The 14598-nt window shown below is 49.5% G+C and overlaps 1 protein-coding gene across 2 annotated transcripts in view; it reads right to left on the reverse strand.

Annotated features, from left to right (window-relative positions):
- Positions 1 to 14598, reverse strand: part of NRP2 (neuropilin 2) — a 312308-nt gene that overhangs the window by 38785 nt on the left and 258925 nt on the right. For both annotated transcript variants that reach the window (XM_060256874.1, XM_060256875.1), the window contains exon 15: positions 13583 to 13627. In XM_060256874.1, coding sequence (XP_060112857.1) covers positions 13583 to 13627 — 45 coding nt within the window. The remainder of the gene's footprint in view (positions 1 to 13582; positions 13628 to 14598) is intronic.

Consider the following 14598-nt stretch of genomic DNA (forward strand, 5'->3'; position numbering starts at 1 on the left):
GAAAGGGAAGATTTGGTGGGGAGTGCTGCAAATTCTTTAGAGGGGAACGCCCCCAGTGCCCCCTCTCGGGCTGGATATGGCCCTGCACATAGATCTTTGAGGAGTGGAAACTCACACCTTGAATAAAACTCTGTTGGTCTTAAAGGTGCCACTAGACACAAACTTTGTTCCCCGTACACAGGGTGCTTTTTTGTAGCAGGAACTCCTTTGCATATTAGGCCACACACCTCTGATGTAGCCAATTCTCCAAGAGCTTACAGGGCTGTTAGTACAGGGCCTACTGTAAGCTCCAGGAGGATTGGCTACATCAGGAGTGTGTGGCCTAATATGCAAAGGAGCTCCTGCTACAAAAAAGACCCTGCCCGTACATATATACAGTTATGGTCACAGTGTGCACATACCCATGGGTAAAGGAGAGATGACATATACGGTTTCCTTATCCAATGAGAACATTTCTCTAAGGACAAGACAAGCCAGGGCAGGCCCGCTCACACTATGTTTAACTTGGGTCAACAGCAGCTGCCACCCAAGCTAATTAATTTCCGTCAGCCAGGTTGTCCTCTGTGAGTAGGTGAGGAACGATCAGCCTTCCCACCCTCATCACCCCGCTCCACACTTATCATGCTGGGTACATGCAAAATGGATCTTTTCCTTAAGTCAATAATTTCAAGGCTCCTGTAAGCTGGTGTCCATTTGCTATTCGGCTCAGAGGCAGCTACTGCTGCTTGGCAACCAAATCTGCACTTTTTTTTCCTTAGCTGTCGGGAAGATTCCAAAGGGAGAACGAAATAGAGAGGGATAAGCCGTGGCTAGAAACACAGCGGGGAAAGTTTACCCACGTCATAAGACTACTGAACCCTGCCCTTCTCCACACACTTGGAGGCTGACTTCTATATATTCAGTACTCTTATGTCTTGCTGTCGTCTGCCCACGTGATTGCTTCTGGTACTTCCCCAACATGTATACACCACACACAGACACATATGCTGGGGTGCAAAGTGAAGTTTAAAACAACATCTAGAGCATGGGCTTTTCTACGAACAGAAAATCAGCAGCTGTGCCAGCATTTGTAAAGGAGAAGCAAGAAAGATTCAGTTTGCCGAATAAAATCCGACAATCCCTTCCACATCCGCACCATCGCAGTCATCAGCAGCGCGACCTCTCTCCTCCACCGAGGGGCCATATATCAGAGAGGGTAATGGGAAGGTGACCTTTTTTCTTGCTCTCCACCAGAGATGACCCCTCTGCGGCAGGGGTGGAATGAGCCAGAGTGAGAGAACGTGCGGCAAAGCATGCTCTTGGCCTGCTGAAAGCCATAACTAGAGAGCTTGGAAGGTTAAGACTCTCTAGAGGAGATATCAGCTTGCAGACTCCTCCTCACCCTCAACAATATTTAGGAAGGTGACGGGGTTCTGTTGCCGCCTACCTTCATTCTTCATCAGCTTATAAGTTTGCCAACCTTATAAGGTAGGGCTTGAAGTTATCCCAGAATGACATCTGATTTCCAGACTACAAGTTCCTCTGGGGGAAATGGCAGCTTTGGAGACTAGTGGACTCAATGGCATCCAGGGCTTTTTTTTGTAGCAGGAACTCCTTTGCATATTAGGCTACACCCCCCCCCCCAATATAGCCAATCCTCCCAGAGCTTACAGTAGGCCCTGTAACAAAAGTCCTGTAAGCTCTTGAAGGATTGGCTACATCAAGGGGGTGTAGCCTAATATGCAAATGTTCCTGCTTCAAAAAAGGCCCTGATGACATCACATCCCCACTGAGCTTTCCCCTCTCCGGAAACCCTGCCTTTCAAGACACCATGCCCAAATCCCCTGGAAGGGGAATGTTATATCCTTCTGCTCAATACACTAGGCCAGGATTTGAGAAGTGGTGATTCTGAGAGTGGGTGGAGCCTCTGTTTAGGTCCCCGAACAGCCTTCGTGTCCTTCAAAGAAAGACAAAGATAGCAAAAGGCGAAGATTCGTCGTCATTCGGGTATCTCTCTCCAAGAGGCAACGGAAACCATATCGCAAGGGAAACACTTGAAATCTTCCACACAAAATCCCCCAAAGTAAAACTCGCCTGTCCATTCCTCAGCAGCGTAATGTTGCCTTTACGTCTCCCCCCCCCACTCCATTCACCCCACAGAAGCCACTTATGGTGCAGGAAAGGCAAAGTGACCATCGTTCAACACTGCAAGGAGGGCACGGAAGTGGTAGAAAATCACTGTTGGTGGCAGGGCTTTTTTTTCAGCAGGGACTCCTTTGCATATTGGGCCACACCTCCCTGATGTAGCCAATCCTCCAAGAGCTTACAGTAGGCCCTGTACTAACAGCCCTGTAAGCGCTTGGAGGATTGGTTCCATCAGGGGTATGTGGCCTAATACGCAAATGAGTTCCTGCCACAAAAAAAGCCCTGGTCATCACATTGGGGGCATCACACAAAGACATAGCTGTTTGAGGGCACAGCCCCACCTCACTCTTAGAACGCTCCCTCCCACCCCTCTGCCGGTGAGTCACGGGGACATGGCAACCCTAATCGCTAGCATAGTTCTAGTTGCAAGGCATGGACAAGAAATTCAGTTTCTTCCATTGAAAAGTTCAGTTTCTAGCACTGACATGACCAAAGGCCACCTAAGATTAGTTCCCCCTACCTTCCATGGAAGAGCCTTCAGACACAGCCTATCAAATTAGGCTCACAATCTACAGAACTTAGAGTGAGATTCCAAACCAGAGCTCTCCAGAGTCAAACCATGTTCCATAATCAGGGCTTTTTTTGTAGCAGAACTCCTTTGCATATTAGGTCACACCCCTCTTGTGTAGCCAATCCTCCAAAAGCTTACAAGGCTCTTCTTACAGGGTCTACCATAAGCTCTTGGAGGATTGGCTACATCAGAAGTGTGTGGCCTCATATGCAAAGGAGTTCCTGCTACAAAAAAAGCCCTGCCCATAATAAAAAATAATAAATGTCCATCAACTAGCAGCTGAATTATGGTGACCTGATAGGGTTTTCAAGGCACAAGATAAACAGAGGTGGTTTGCCATTGCCTGCCTCTCCATAGCAACCCTGGACTTCCTTGGTGGTCTCCCATCCAAATCCTAAACATGACCAACTCTGCTTAGCTTCCAAACTCTAACAAGCTTGGAAGAGTCTGAGCAATTCAGGCTGCTCATTGCTCCATGGAAGAAGTAAAAAATCCCCCCTCAGGGTCACTAGCCCAACCAATGTGACCTCAAAGATGGCAAATCTAGGCCAGTTCTAATTGTGACGTATCCAGGGGTGGAATTCTAGCAGGAGCTCCTTTGTATGTTAGGCCACACAGCCCTGATGTAGCCAATCTTCCAAGAGTTTACAAGGCTCTTTTTTGTAAGCACCTGGAGGATTGGCTACATCAAGGCAGTGTGGCCTACCATGCAAAGGAGTTCCTGCTAGAATTCCACCCCTGAACATATCGAATGTCCCAGGATGATAAGCCCTTTGTGTCTTTGTGGGAGAAGAGACTTGGACCGAAAGGATTTCTGATTACCTTGGTCTTTCCCTCTGCTCCTGCCCAAACAAGATAGCCACCCCCAACAGAAGGCTTGTTTAATTTTCCAGTGGAAATTGTGCCCCGCTTCAAACACCGGAGAAGAAAGGTTTACAAAAGAGGCCCCTAAAACAACACTGAAGTAATAAAGCTGCCCGACTCCTTTGGGAACCTGACAAACGATGTAAATATCTCCAGTTGATCTCCCTGCTTTGCCACCCAGGCAGCGTAGGAATGAAACCACAAACGACCTGTTCAATCACCAGACCAGACGGCTCAGTGGCCTTTTAAAAGTCTGGATTCTCAGGTAGCAATGTTTGCCACTAAGGTGGGGCTGAAGTCAAGGGAACGCCATTAAGCCTGTCAGACTGGCACAAAGTATAGACTTTCCTTTTCCCACAGACCACAGGGTCGTCCTCTGCCTATTCCTAAGAAGGGTGGAATTCCAGCAGGAGCTGCTTTGCATATTAGGCTGCACCCCCTGATGTAACCAATCCTCCAAGAGTTTATAAGGCTCTTTTTTGTAAGCTCTTGGAGGATTGGCTACACCAGGAGGGTATGGCCTAATATGCAAAGGAGGTCCTGCTAGAATTCCACCCCTGTTCCTAAGAAAGGATGCTGTTTCCCGTTCTCCAAGTCCTACCAAGCACAGGATGGGGTGGGGTAGTGTGGGGGGAGAGGGGAGGGCGGTGGTCAGAGAACATGAAACAAGGTGAAGTGTTTCATAAGGAGAACATGTGTACATTGAGAAAAAGCCCGACTTTTGAGAGCAAAAGGAAAAAAAGTCAAGGGCAAAATATATGGTCTTGTGAATCTGTACAACGCTTTCATTTTTTGTGGGATCCTAACAGAAAAAGCCCAGGATGAACTCATTTGCATATTAGGCCACACCCCTTGACACTAAGTCAACCAGAACTGTGTTCCTGAGCCTTCTTGCTCAAAAAAAGAGAGAGAAAGCCCTGGGTCCTAAAACAGAATGGGGCCTGACCTAGATGGTCTAGTATTTGGATGGAAGACATCCAAGGAACACCAGGGTTGTGATGCAGAGGCAGTCAATAGCAAACCACCTCAGATCATCTCCTGCCTTGGAAACCCTACGGGGACGCCATTGGTCAGCTGCGACTTAGTGGGACAGAGCAGAATGGAGTGAAAAGAGCCAAGAGCTACAAAGAACTACTGGTGGAAAATAAACTGGACACAATTTTTTGCTTATAATGCAATCCGTTCTGCATTCCTTTCTCCATGAAAACAAGCTTTAAAGGGGGGCGGGGCAGGGAGATCTCCGGGGATTAGGTAACTGAGCGTTTCTTGTTTAAATTTCACAAACATGTGCAGATTCTTTCCATTCTTTCCTCTTAATGGACCTTCCAGGCCTCTCTTCACTTAAATGGTTTGGGCCCGTCCTGCAAGGCATCACTACGAAAACGTGAAATGCGATTTTAGAACTTCCATTTTGGTGGATCATACCACAACGTTGCCATAATCCTTTCATAGGTTTCTGAGGAATAGAGCCAAGAATGACACCCTCACTGGTGACGTCATTTAGAGCGGCTTCAGATGAACCGTAGAAAAGAGTAAGCCGTCCAGGAACGCCTTAAAGACTACCAAAATCTGTGGTAAGTTGGGGCACCTCATGGCTATCTGCCTTTGAAAAGGATTTCATGGGGCTCCCCTTGCCATGAACCTAGAAACGACAGCTAGTGCAGAACGCGGTGGCCAGGCTGTTACTGAAGCTGCCCAGGTGTGAGCACATACAGCCGGCACTGCAAGAATCGCACTGGCTGCTAATAATATACCGGATTCGCTACAAGGTGCTTGTCATTACCTTTAAAGCCCTTTATGGCTGAGGACCTGCCTACCTGAGGGACCGTCTGTCCCCACACGTTCCCCAGAGGGTACTAAGATCGGGAACGCATCTTTTAGTGATCTCCGGTGAGAGAGGCGAGATTGACGGCTACCAGAGATTGCGCCTTCTCAGTGGTAGCCCCCCACTGGTGGAACCAGCTGCCGGAAGAGGTTAGGGCCTTGCGGGACCTCACCCAGTTCTGCAAGGCCTGTAAGACTACACTCTTCCCGCTGGCTTTCAGCTGACTTTTGAGACCTACAACAGCAGGAGGAATTCAGGAAATACTGACGTCATCATAACTGAATAACACCAAAATGTTATTAGCGCCAACTGTTTTAAATTGTCTTATTAATGAACTGATTTTATCTATGAGGTACCAATGTGTTCGTCTTTTATTGTTATTATGACTAATGTTGTAAGCCGCCCTGAGCCTGCCTTGGCGGGGAGGGTGGGGTATAAATTTAATAAACCAAACTCCTGTTTTCAAGCTGGACTGTACTGTAGTCAGGGCTTTTTCCGGGGGGGGGGGGGGATGCGGCAGAATGGAATGGAACCTCTTTGTGGAAACAAAATTCTCAAAGAAATGTTTAAAAGTATGTGAGGAGCTGCTATAAATAGTTGCTGCTGCACTTCCCACTTAACGCTATTTGACACTGCAGACGCCACCAACTTTGGGATAAATATTCAAGGAACTGTCATACTGAGTCGCACCAATGGTCCATCTTGCCTGACGCTGCTGATTGGTACTGGCGGTTTGCTCGGCAAAGTCTTCCTCTGAGATCTTTCTTAGCCCTGCAATCTGACACTCCCGGGAGAGAAGGACACCCAGGGCCACTGCAGGTAACATCAGCACCGTATCCTAAGCCTCCCGCTTCTCCAGCGGTGGCCAAAGCATGGCTCGGGAGCCACATGGGGCTCTTTCGTGCATATCGTGTGACTCTCGAAGCCCCCGCCTCCTCATTGGCCAGCTTGGAGAAGGCATTTGTCTCTTTAAATCATTTCGCCAAGCCAGACAGCCAGCAGCAGTTTGGAGAATGTATTTAAAAGTTAAAGTTGCTGTCTTTCCACCTCTCCTTCCCTCCTTTCCCCATCTATTCCTTCCTTCCTTCATCTGACGTTCATGTCTTCCAGCTCCCAAACATCTGCATTTTTTCTATGTGGCTCTTACATTAAGCAAGTTTGGCCACCGCTGCCCTTCTTAGTACGTAACGACCGCTTGCCCTGAGGTCCCTACACTAAGCGTTTCCTTCCCCCAGGGGTGGAATGCTAGCAAGAGCTCCTTTGCATATTAGGCCATCCCCCCATGATGTAGCCAATCCTCCAAGAGCTTACAAAAAAGAGCCTTGTAAGCTCTTGGAGGATTGACTACATCAGGGTTGTGGCCTAATATGCAAAGGAGCTCCTGCTAGAATTCCACCCCTGCCTTCCCCTGTCTCCTTCTCTCTTCGTAGCTGTCCAACAGCCCAGCATTCAGGCAAGGGAATTATCAATCTACGATTCTCATGCAGCAGAGTTTGGGAAGAAGAGCATTCAGAAAGTTCTGTGAGTTGCTGCCCCTCGAGGTGACAGCGCTGGCTGAGATGCCTTGCAGCTTTGATTCATTACGAGACGACTGCTTCTGTATTCCGGAGAGGGAGCTGCAGTTGCGCGTCACAGCAAAACAAAAGAGAGAGCCCTGCAGCGCCTTAAAGGCTAACAACGTTTACAAGATATGATCCGCGTAGCTTTTTCCCACTATAGCTAACAGCAAATAGGCAAATCCATGCAATGAGGCCAGCTGTGATTCGGGGGGGGGGGGGAAGGGGCTGCAAATCTGGGGGAAACTGCAGGGAAAAAAAAAACATTAAGAAAACCCTTCATGTGGGGGCAGACTTCCCAATTTATAACATCATCCGCACAAGGGTAGATGTAAGTAAAAAAATGTGCCAGAGTTGGGTAACAGCCCCAAGCAATGGCTTTGATCTGGGCTTTTTCTTATTGAGGAGGAATGCACAAACGCAGTTCCGGAGGCTCGGCATCAGGGGGTGTGGCTTACTGTGCAAATGAGTTCCTGCTGGGCTTTTTCTACACAAACGCCTCACGTGAAACAATGGTGATATCAGAGGGTGTGGCCTACTTTGCAAATGAGTTCCTGCTCGGCTTTTTCTACCCAAAAAGCCCTGCGCGAAACAATGGTGACATCAGGGGGTGTGGCTTAATATGCAAATGAGTTCCTGCTGGGCTTCTTCTATAAAAAAGCCCTGGCTATGATGCTCAGGGGGGGGTAAGAAGTTGGAGGTGGGCAACAACAAAAGGAGGTGGAAAGGAGAGAGGCAAGCCAGAGCTGGTGAGAAGAGGATGCAACATCCTGTTCCTCGTGGATGTGCCCCCTCTTGCATGTAATAAATAACTAAATATATTTATACAATCAATAAAGCTTTATGGTGCCTCCCAAAGAGAGACCCTTTTTAGTTCTCCTTCCTGGACTGAAAGCAGTAGAATGACCAGGGGTGGAATTCTTGGAAGAGCTCCTTTGCACATTAGGTCACAGACCCCTGATGTAGCCGATCCTCCGAGAGCTTACAAAAAAGAGCCCGATAAGCTCTTGAAGGATTGGCTACATCAGGGGGTGTGGCCTAATATGCAAAGGAGCTCCTGCTAAAATTCCACCCCTGAGAATGACTATCCCTGAAAGCCTAACGGTAGCAGCTGTGTTATTTATTTATTTTATTCGATTTTTAACCCACCCTTCCTCAGGGCAGGTTACATCATAGAAGACAATGAACAGTTAAAACCAATTAAAATATTTAAAATGGAAAATTACTGAATAACAATAGAGACTAAAATGGCAAATTCAGCCTCACAGACATGGCTTATTGTCCAGGTCCAGCAGGTCTTACAGCACTGAGACAGAATGAAGGGGGGAGGCCAATAACAAGTGACATTCACAGCCTCAGCTGAAAGCCTGGCAAAAGAGCTCTGTTTTACAGGCCCTGTGGAACTGAAGTAAATCCCGCAGGGCTCGGATCTCCAGGGGGGGAGCTCATTCCACCACCTGGTGGAATGAGGAAGGACTTAGCAGTGGTTTGGTGGTAGCACTTTGTGACACACAGATTATGGTTTTATGTGCCCTGCTAAACGTGGAACTACGTTGTTACATGTTCTTCCACGATTATTGTTATTATTTTTTTGGTCAACTGGGACAGGTTTCAAGAGGATTACGGGTAGCAGAGAAGGGAGAAATGACTCTCCTTCCCTTCTTAGCCAGTCAAAGTTGCCTTCCTCAGCTGTTTTTCTTTCCAGGAACTGTAAGATACAGATGCTGTATCTGTTGCTTTCAAGGAGAAAAGCAGCTGTGGGAAGAACTTTCGAGGAGGGAAAACAGCTGGGAATGAAAAGGACTGAACACCCTCCTCCTCCTCTGTCCCTCTCCTGCTCCCGAGCTCATCTGGAATCCACCTGCAGCTTTAACTGATAAAAAAGTTTTGCAGAATGACATGCAATGTTAACACACAGTTGCGCCTTCAGATTTCTTTTAGATGCGCTTACCCCATTGAGAACACTATTCCAAGTCTGGGGCCACTCTATCTGAATTAATAAATGGTACATGGTAGGGGAAGGGGGGGGAGGTCTCTGGGCCAACCACTTGTGCTTTCGAAGGGGAAAAAAGCAACTACTACACATGCATACTATGACAAAAGAAATAGCTGGATTCTGTTGCCCCATCAGAGCACACCATGCCTCAGTGCCACGGCTGCCCCCTCCCTTCCCTTCTGCTCTGCTTCCTCTCCCCCCCACCCCACCCCGTGCGATCACAGCACACCGCACCTCAGCCCCACTGGCTGCGACGTGACATGCATCTTATCCTCCTTCGAAGAACGCGCTGGAGGATGCTTCTCCCCCGTCCTTTCCGGAACCGGAAGGGAGGGGGAGCTAAGTGTCTTCCAGCGTGTTCTTCGAAGACGGATAAGATGCACGCCACATCACAGTTGGTGGGGCTGAGACGTGGTGTGCTCTGATCATGCTAGGTGGGGGGAGGCAGAGCGGAAGGGATGGGAAGGGAGGGGGTGGGTGGCGGTGGGTGAGACAGGCCAATTAGGTGCTTGCCTAGGGCACCAAGAGGAGGGGGAGTCTAATTCAGTGCCTCCTCCTCCCGGCGCCCTAGGCAAGCACCTGGTTTGCCTAGTGGGTGAGTGGACCTGGATTTAACAATGTGGAACACCAACTTCAGACCAATGCAGGCCATTTTGGATGCCCCACTTGGCTCTTCCAGGCTTTTTGTTTCAATCCCCCCCAAAGACTGAAAACGACGTGTTCGCAGAGACTTCAGCTTCTCCCACCCTCCTGGGAGGGGAAGCAAAGCCTCTGATCTCGAAGTCAAAGCCAGCAAAGTCAGCAACAGCTTGAGCGATCGCTCCAGGAAGAACACTCAAACCAATAATGAATAAAAAGGGAACAATTTCATATAAGCAGAATGCTTTTGGGGGAAAGCGGATGCTCTTTGTGTCTGCCGCTCTGGGGTTTTCCATCCCGCAGGTGAAAAGGCGGCGAGAGTGTTACGGAAGAAACAAAATGAAAAATCCCTCCAGACAGATGGGAGGTGCCTGGCCCTCCCCCCCCCTCCCTCCCCAACCATCTCCACTGACTCAGAAACAAGTTTAATGAGGAGGCCGCTATCTGTGAATTCCTTTCTCCTTTTGTTTCTCTCTACAGGTCTCCCCCCCCCCCTTTTTTATCAGCCTGAAGGATCCCATTTTCTTTACTTCAGGCTGGCATTAAGCTATTAAATGCACCATTTCACCCTGCTTCTCTTTTACTAAATGTCAGCCTTCCAACAGAGGGTGACAGGTGTGCCTACCTTTCCCTTCCCTCTCCCCTGCCGGTGCCCACAGGCCGACAGCCATGCCCCCCCCCCCGGCTAAGCGCCCCCCATGCAGGGCAGACCCAGGCTTGCCTCTGGGGGCTGCGAAGGAAATGGCAGCCGGGCTAAAGATTAATGGTTGCCACCTCATTGCGCTCCTAATTTGCTGCCAATTTGGGGGTTGAGCCCCTCCGCGGCTGCCGCTTATTCCCTGGGTCGTACATCTTTAAAGCTTCACTGCTCCTCCCAAGACGTCGGCAAAGGCGGAAGAGTTCATCTGTATGCCTATTTATCTCTGCTGTTAGTTGCCCTGGGTTTTATTACATTAGGATGTGGATGAGAGCCAGTTTGGTGTTGTGGTTAAGTGTGCGGACTCGTATCCGGGAGAACCGGGTTTGGTTCCACGCTCCTCCACTTGCAGCTGCTGGAATGGCCTTGGGTCAGCCATAGCTCTCATAGGAGTTGTCTTTGAAAGGGCAGCTTCTGAGAGAGCTCTCTCAGCCCCACCCACCTCACAGGGTGTCTGTTGTGAGGGAGGAAGATAAAAGAGATTGTGAGCTGCTCTGAGACTCTGAAATTCAGAGTGGAGAGCGGGATGTAAATCCCAATATCTTCTTTTTCTAGATGCGGCGTGACTCCCAAAGCTGCAAAAGCCAGTGTAGAGTAGTGGTTAGTGTGCTGGGACCAGGTGCAGCCCTAGGCAAGCTGCCACCCTCCTTGGTGCCGTGCCATGCCACCCACCCCCTTATGCCCCCCAGGGGGAGGGGCAGCAAAGTAGGGTGTGGACGGCGGCTGGGCAGCTCCTGGCTTCTGTTCTGCAGTGCTCTCTTTAAGCAGAGAAGTTGCACACTGGCCGGCTGACTTCACTTTGCCTCCCTTCTGGTTCTGGAAGGGAGGCGGAGCAAAGCCAGCAGGCTGGTGTGCAAGCTCTCTGTGGTGCTTAAAGAGAGTGCCGCAGAACAGAGGCCAGGAGCTGCCCAGAGACCCTCCCTGCCATGTACGCCCCAGGGGGGCAGAAGTGTGCAGGCGGCAGGGTGCAACACTACTGCGGGAGAGGGCAGCGGGTGGTGGCCGTGGCATTTGCCTAGGGCACCAAGAGAGGAGGAGGGCCCAATTCCCCCGGCCCAGTGCCCTAAGCAAATTCTTAATTTGTCTAGTGGCAGGGATGTCTCTGGCCGGGACTAGAATCTGAGAGACCCCAGGCTCAAATCCCCACTCTGTCATGGAAGCTCGCTGGGAGACCTTGGGCCAGTCACATTCTCTCAGCCTAACCTACCTCACAGGGTTGTTGTGAGAATGAAATGGAGGGGAAGAGGGGGACGCCAGCTGCTTTGGGTCCCCTGTGGGAGAGAAAAGCAGGGTGCAAATGAAGAAGACATTGTATTTATATTCTGTCCTCCACTCTGAATCTCAGAGTGGCTCACAATCTCCTTTATCTTCCTCCCCCACAACAAACACCTGTGAGGTAGGTAGAACTGAGAAAACTCTCCCAGAAGATGCGCTTTCAAGGACAACTCCTGCAAGAGCTATGGCCTACCCAAGGCCATTCCAGCAGCTGCAAGTGGAGGAGTGGGGAATCAAATCCGGTTCTCCCAGATAAGAGTTCTCACACTTAACCACTACACCACACTGGCTCTCATGAAGGAAGAGAAGAAGAAGAAGAAGAGGAGGAGGAGCAGAAGCATGAGTTGGCTTTTATACCCTGCTCTTCACTACCCGAAGGAGTCTCAGAGTGGTTCAAAGTCACCGCTGCTTCCCGCCCTGCCCCTGACAACAGGCACCTTATGAGGTAGGTGGGGCTGAGAGAGTTCTGAGAGAACAGGGACTGGCCCAAAGTCACCCAGCAGGACTCATGTGGAGGAGTGGGGAATCAAACTCCATTCCCCAGATTAGAGGCCACTGCACTTAATAGTAAGAGTTGGTTTTTTATAGTCTCAAAGTGGCTTTCAGTCTCCTTCCCTTCGTCTCCCCACAACAGGCAGACCGAGAGGCAGGCAGGGCTGAGGGAGTTCTGAGAGAACTGTGACTGGCCCAAGGTCACCCAGCAGGCCTCATGGGGAGGAGGCGTGGGGGATCGAACCCGGTTTCTCCAGACTGGAGGCCACCGCTCTTCATCACTACATCACACTGGCTTTCTCAATACGTCGCCCCCCCCCGCAAGTTCCTTTTCCCCATCCTCTGGGGAAAAGTTCTGGTTGGATCCTGAGCAGGGATGCCAACCTCCAGGTGGGGCCAGGACTCCCTGCAGAATTACAGCTGGTCTCCAGATTACCTGAAGTAGTTCCCCTGCAGGAAATGGCAGGTTCAGAGGGTGAATCTTGATGGCACCACATCCCTGCCGAGCTCTTTCCCTTTCCCAAACTCTGCCCCCAAATCTCTAGGAATCTCCCAACCTGGAGTTGGCAACCCTAGTCCTAAACCATACATAAACCGAGGTCATAATGCAGGATACCCTCATTTCTGCCCCGTCACAGTGGATCCACAGAGTCAAGACGCACAGGATAGAGGGAAGGCCGCTCTAGTCCACACAACCTGGTAAACACAAGCTAGGCTGGGAATCAGGGATGGAATTCTCACAGGAGTTCCTTTGCTTATTAGGCCACACACCCCTGATGTAGCCAATCCTCCAAGAGTTAACAAAAACAGAGCCTTGTCAGCTCTTGGAGGGCTGGCTATCTCGGGGGGGGGGTGGCCTAATATGCAAAGGAGCTCCTGTGAGAATTCCACCCCTGCTGGGAATTATACACAAGCTGCCCTTGTACACAAAGGCATCTGTGTCTTTTAACGCCTGTGTAACAGGCAGAAATTCAACCGGCGGAGCATTACCAAGCATGGAGATACGACGACAGCGGGGGACACCAAAGAACGGGTTGTAAAACTAGATGAAAAGTTACTGTGTTCATTGGAAATCTTTCTCCGCCTCCAGTTAAGCGCTAAGGTGCTCAGCTAGGCACACAGGAAGTCAGCCAATGACTTATTCCTCCCCCACCCCAGCCATCTCTTTGGTCGCAGAATACCCTGGTGGGCCAGCCGCTAAACATGCATCAGTAAGCGCATCCGCTTTAATTTGTTTTGAAGCTGAATATGTATGACTGCCATAGAGACTTGTTCAGCCTGAAAGCTTGCAGAGTTGCTAAATGACAGAATGGCCCAATAAAAGATGACTGCTGTCCTGCGTCTAACCCCCCACTGCCCACAGGCCTTATCTAGTCTGATGCCACCTGCTGGTAATGATAAAGCATGTTGCAAAGGTAAATCTTTTCTTGCATAGCAGCAGTCTGTTAGTTTTTTTGTCTTTCTTTGCACACACATTCAATTTTTAATTTTTTTAAAAAAAATCATGCGATAAGGATGTTGTTAAAATAAATGCACTTTTTACCTGAAATCCCAAAAGTGTGCTCATCAGGAAAAGCTGAGATGGGTTCTGTAAAAGAAAGAGAACAATTCAAATTTAGGATTTCCAAGGCAACAAACGATAGACTTCTAGGATGACTGCAGATTAGGAGTGATCCATGAAGGGAAAACAGACCCTGCACAGGAAGAAGAAGAAGAAGACCGCCCTTCTCTCTGAATCAATCTCGGAGCGTTCACAATCTCCTTTACCTCCCCCCTCCCCACAACAGACACCCTGTGAGGTGGGTGGGGCTGAGAGAGCTCTCCTAGAAAATGCCCTTTCAAGGACAACTCCTGCGAGAGCTATGGCTGACCCAAGGCCATTCCAGCACTGCAAGTGGAGGAGTGGGGAATCAAACCTGGTTCTCCCAGATAAGAATTCATGCACTTAACCACTACACCAAACTGTACAGCTTTTCCTTAAGGGCGACTACAGTTTTAACAGGGGATTTGACAGATTCACAGAGGCTAGGTCTATCAGTGGCTACTAGCCATGGTGGCTAAAAGGAACCTCCACATTTGGAGGCACTAAACCTCTGACTCCCAGTGCAGGGAGGCAACATCAGAGGAAAGCCTCAGCCTCTGTGTGCTGTTGGTGGCTCTCCCGAGAAACTGACTGGCCACTGTGCGAGGCAGGAGGCTGGACTAGCTGGACCACTGGTCTGATTCAGCAGGGTTCTTTTGCCAGTATTATGTTCCTCCCAATAAAACTCCCTTCCCTCCCGCCCTCCATGGCTAGCTTTAGTGCAAGTGCATCTGTGATACTGTCACCATTCAGATCCTTAAGAGGTCTGGAGTAAAAATCAGTAGCAAAAATAAAATAAAATAGAAGCGCCCTCCCTTTAAATAAAGTAAAGCTGTGCATGGAACAAACTGAGAAGCTAACAGCTCCCATTAACTTTTGTGCAGGCACTCGTTTTCCTGAGTGGAGCTGTGAGTAGAATGTTAAATGAGACCAGTGAGAGCTGGGTTCAAATTCCTGTACAGTTGTGACACACACTG

The sequence above is a fragment of the Heteronotia binoei genome, chromosome 16 (genome assembly GCF_032191835.1).
Source record: "Heteronotia binoei isolate CCM8104 ecotype False Entrance Well chromosome 16, APGP_CSIRO_Hbin_v1, whole genome shotgun sequence".
Taxonomy (NCBI): Eukaryota; Metazoa; Chordata; class Lepidosauria; order Squamata; family Gekkonidae; genus Heteronotia; species Heteronotia binoei.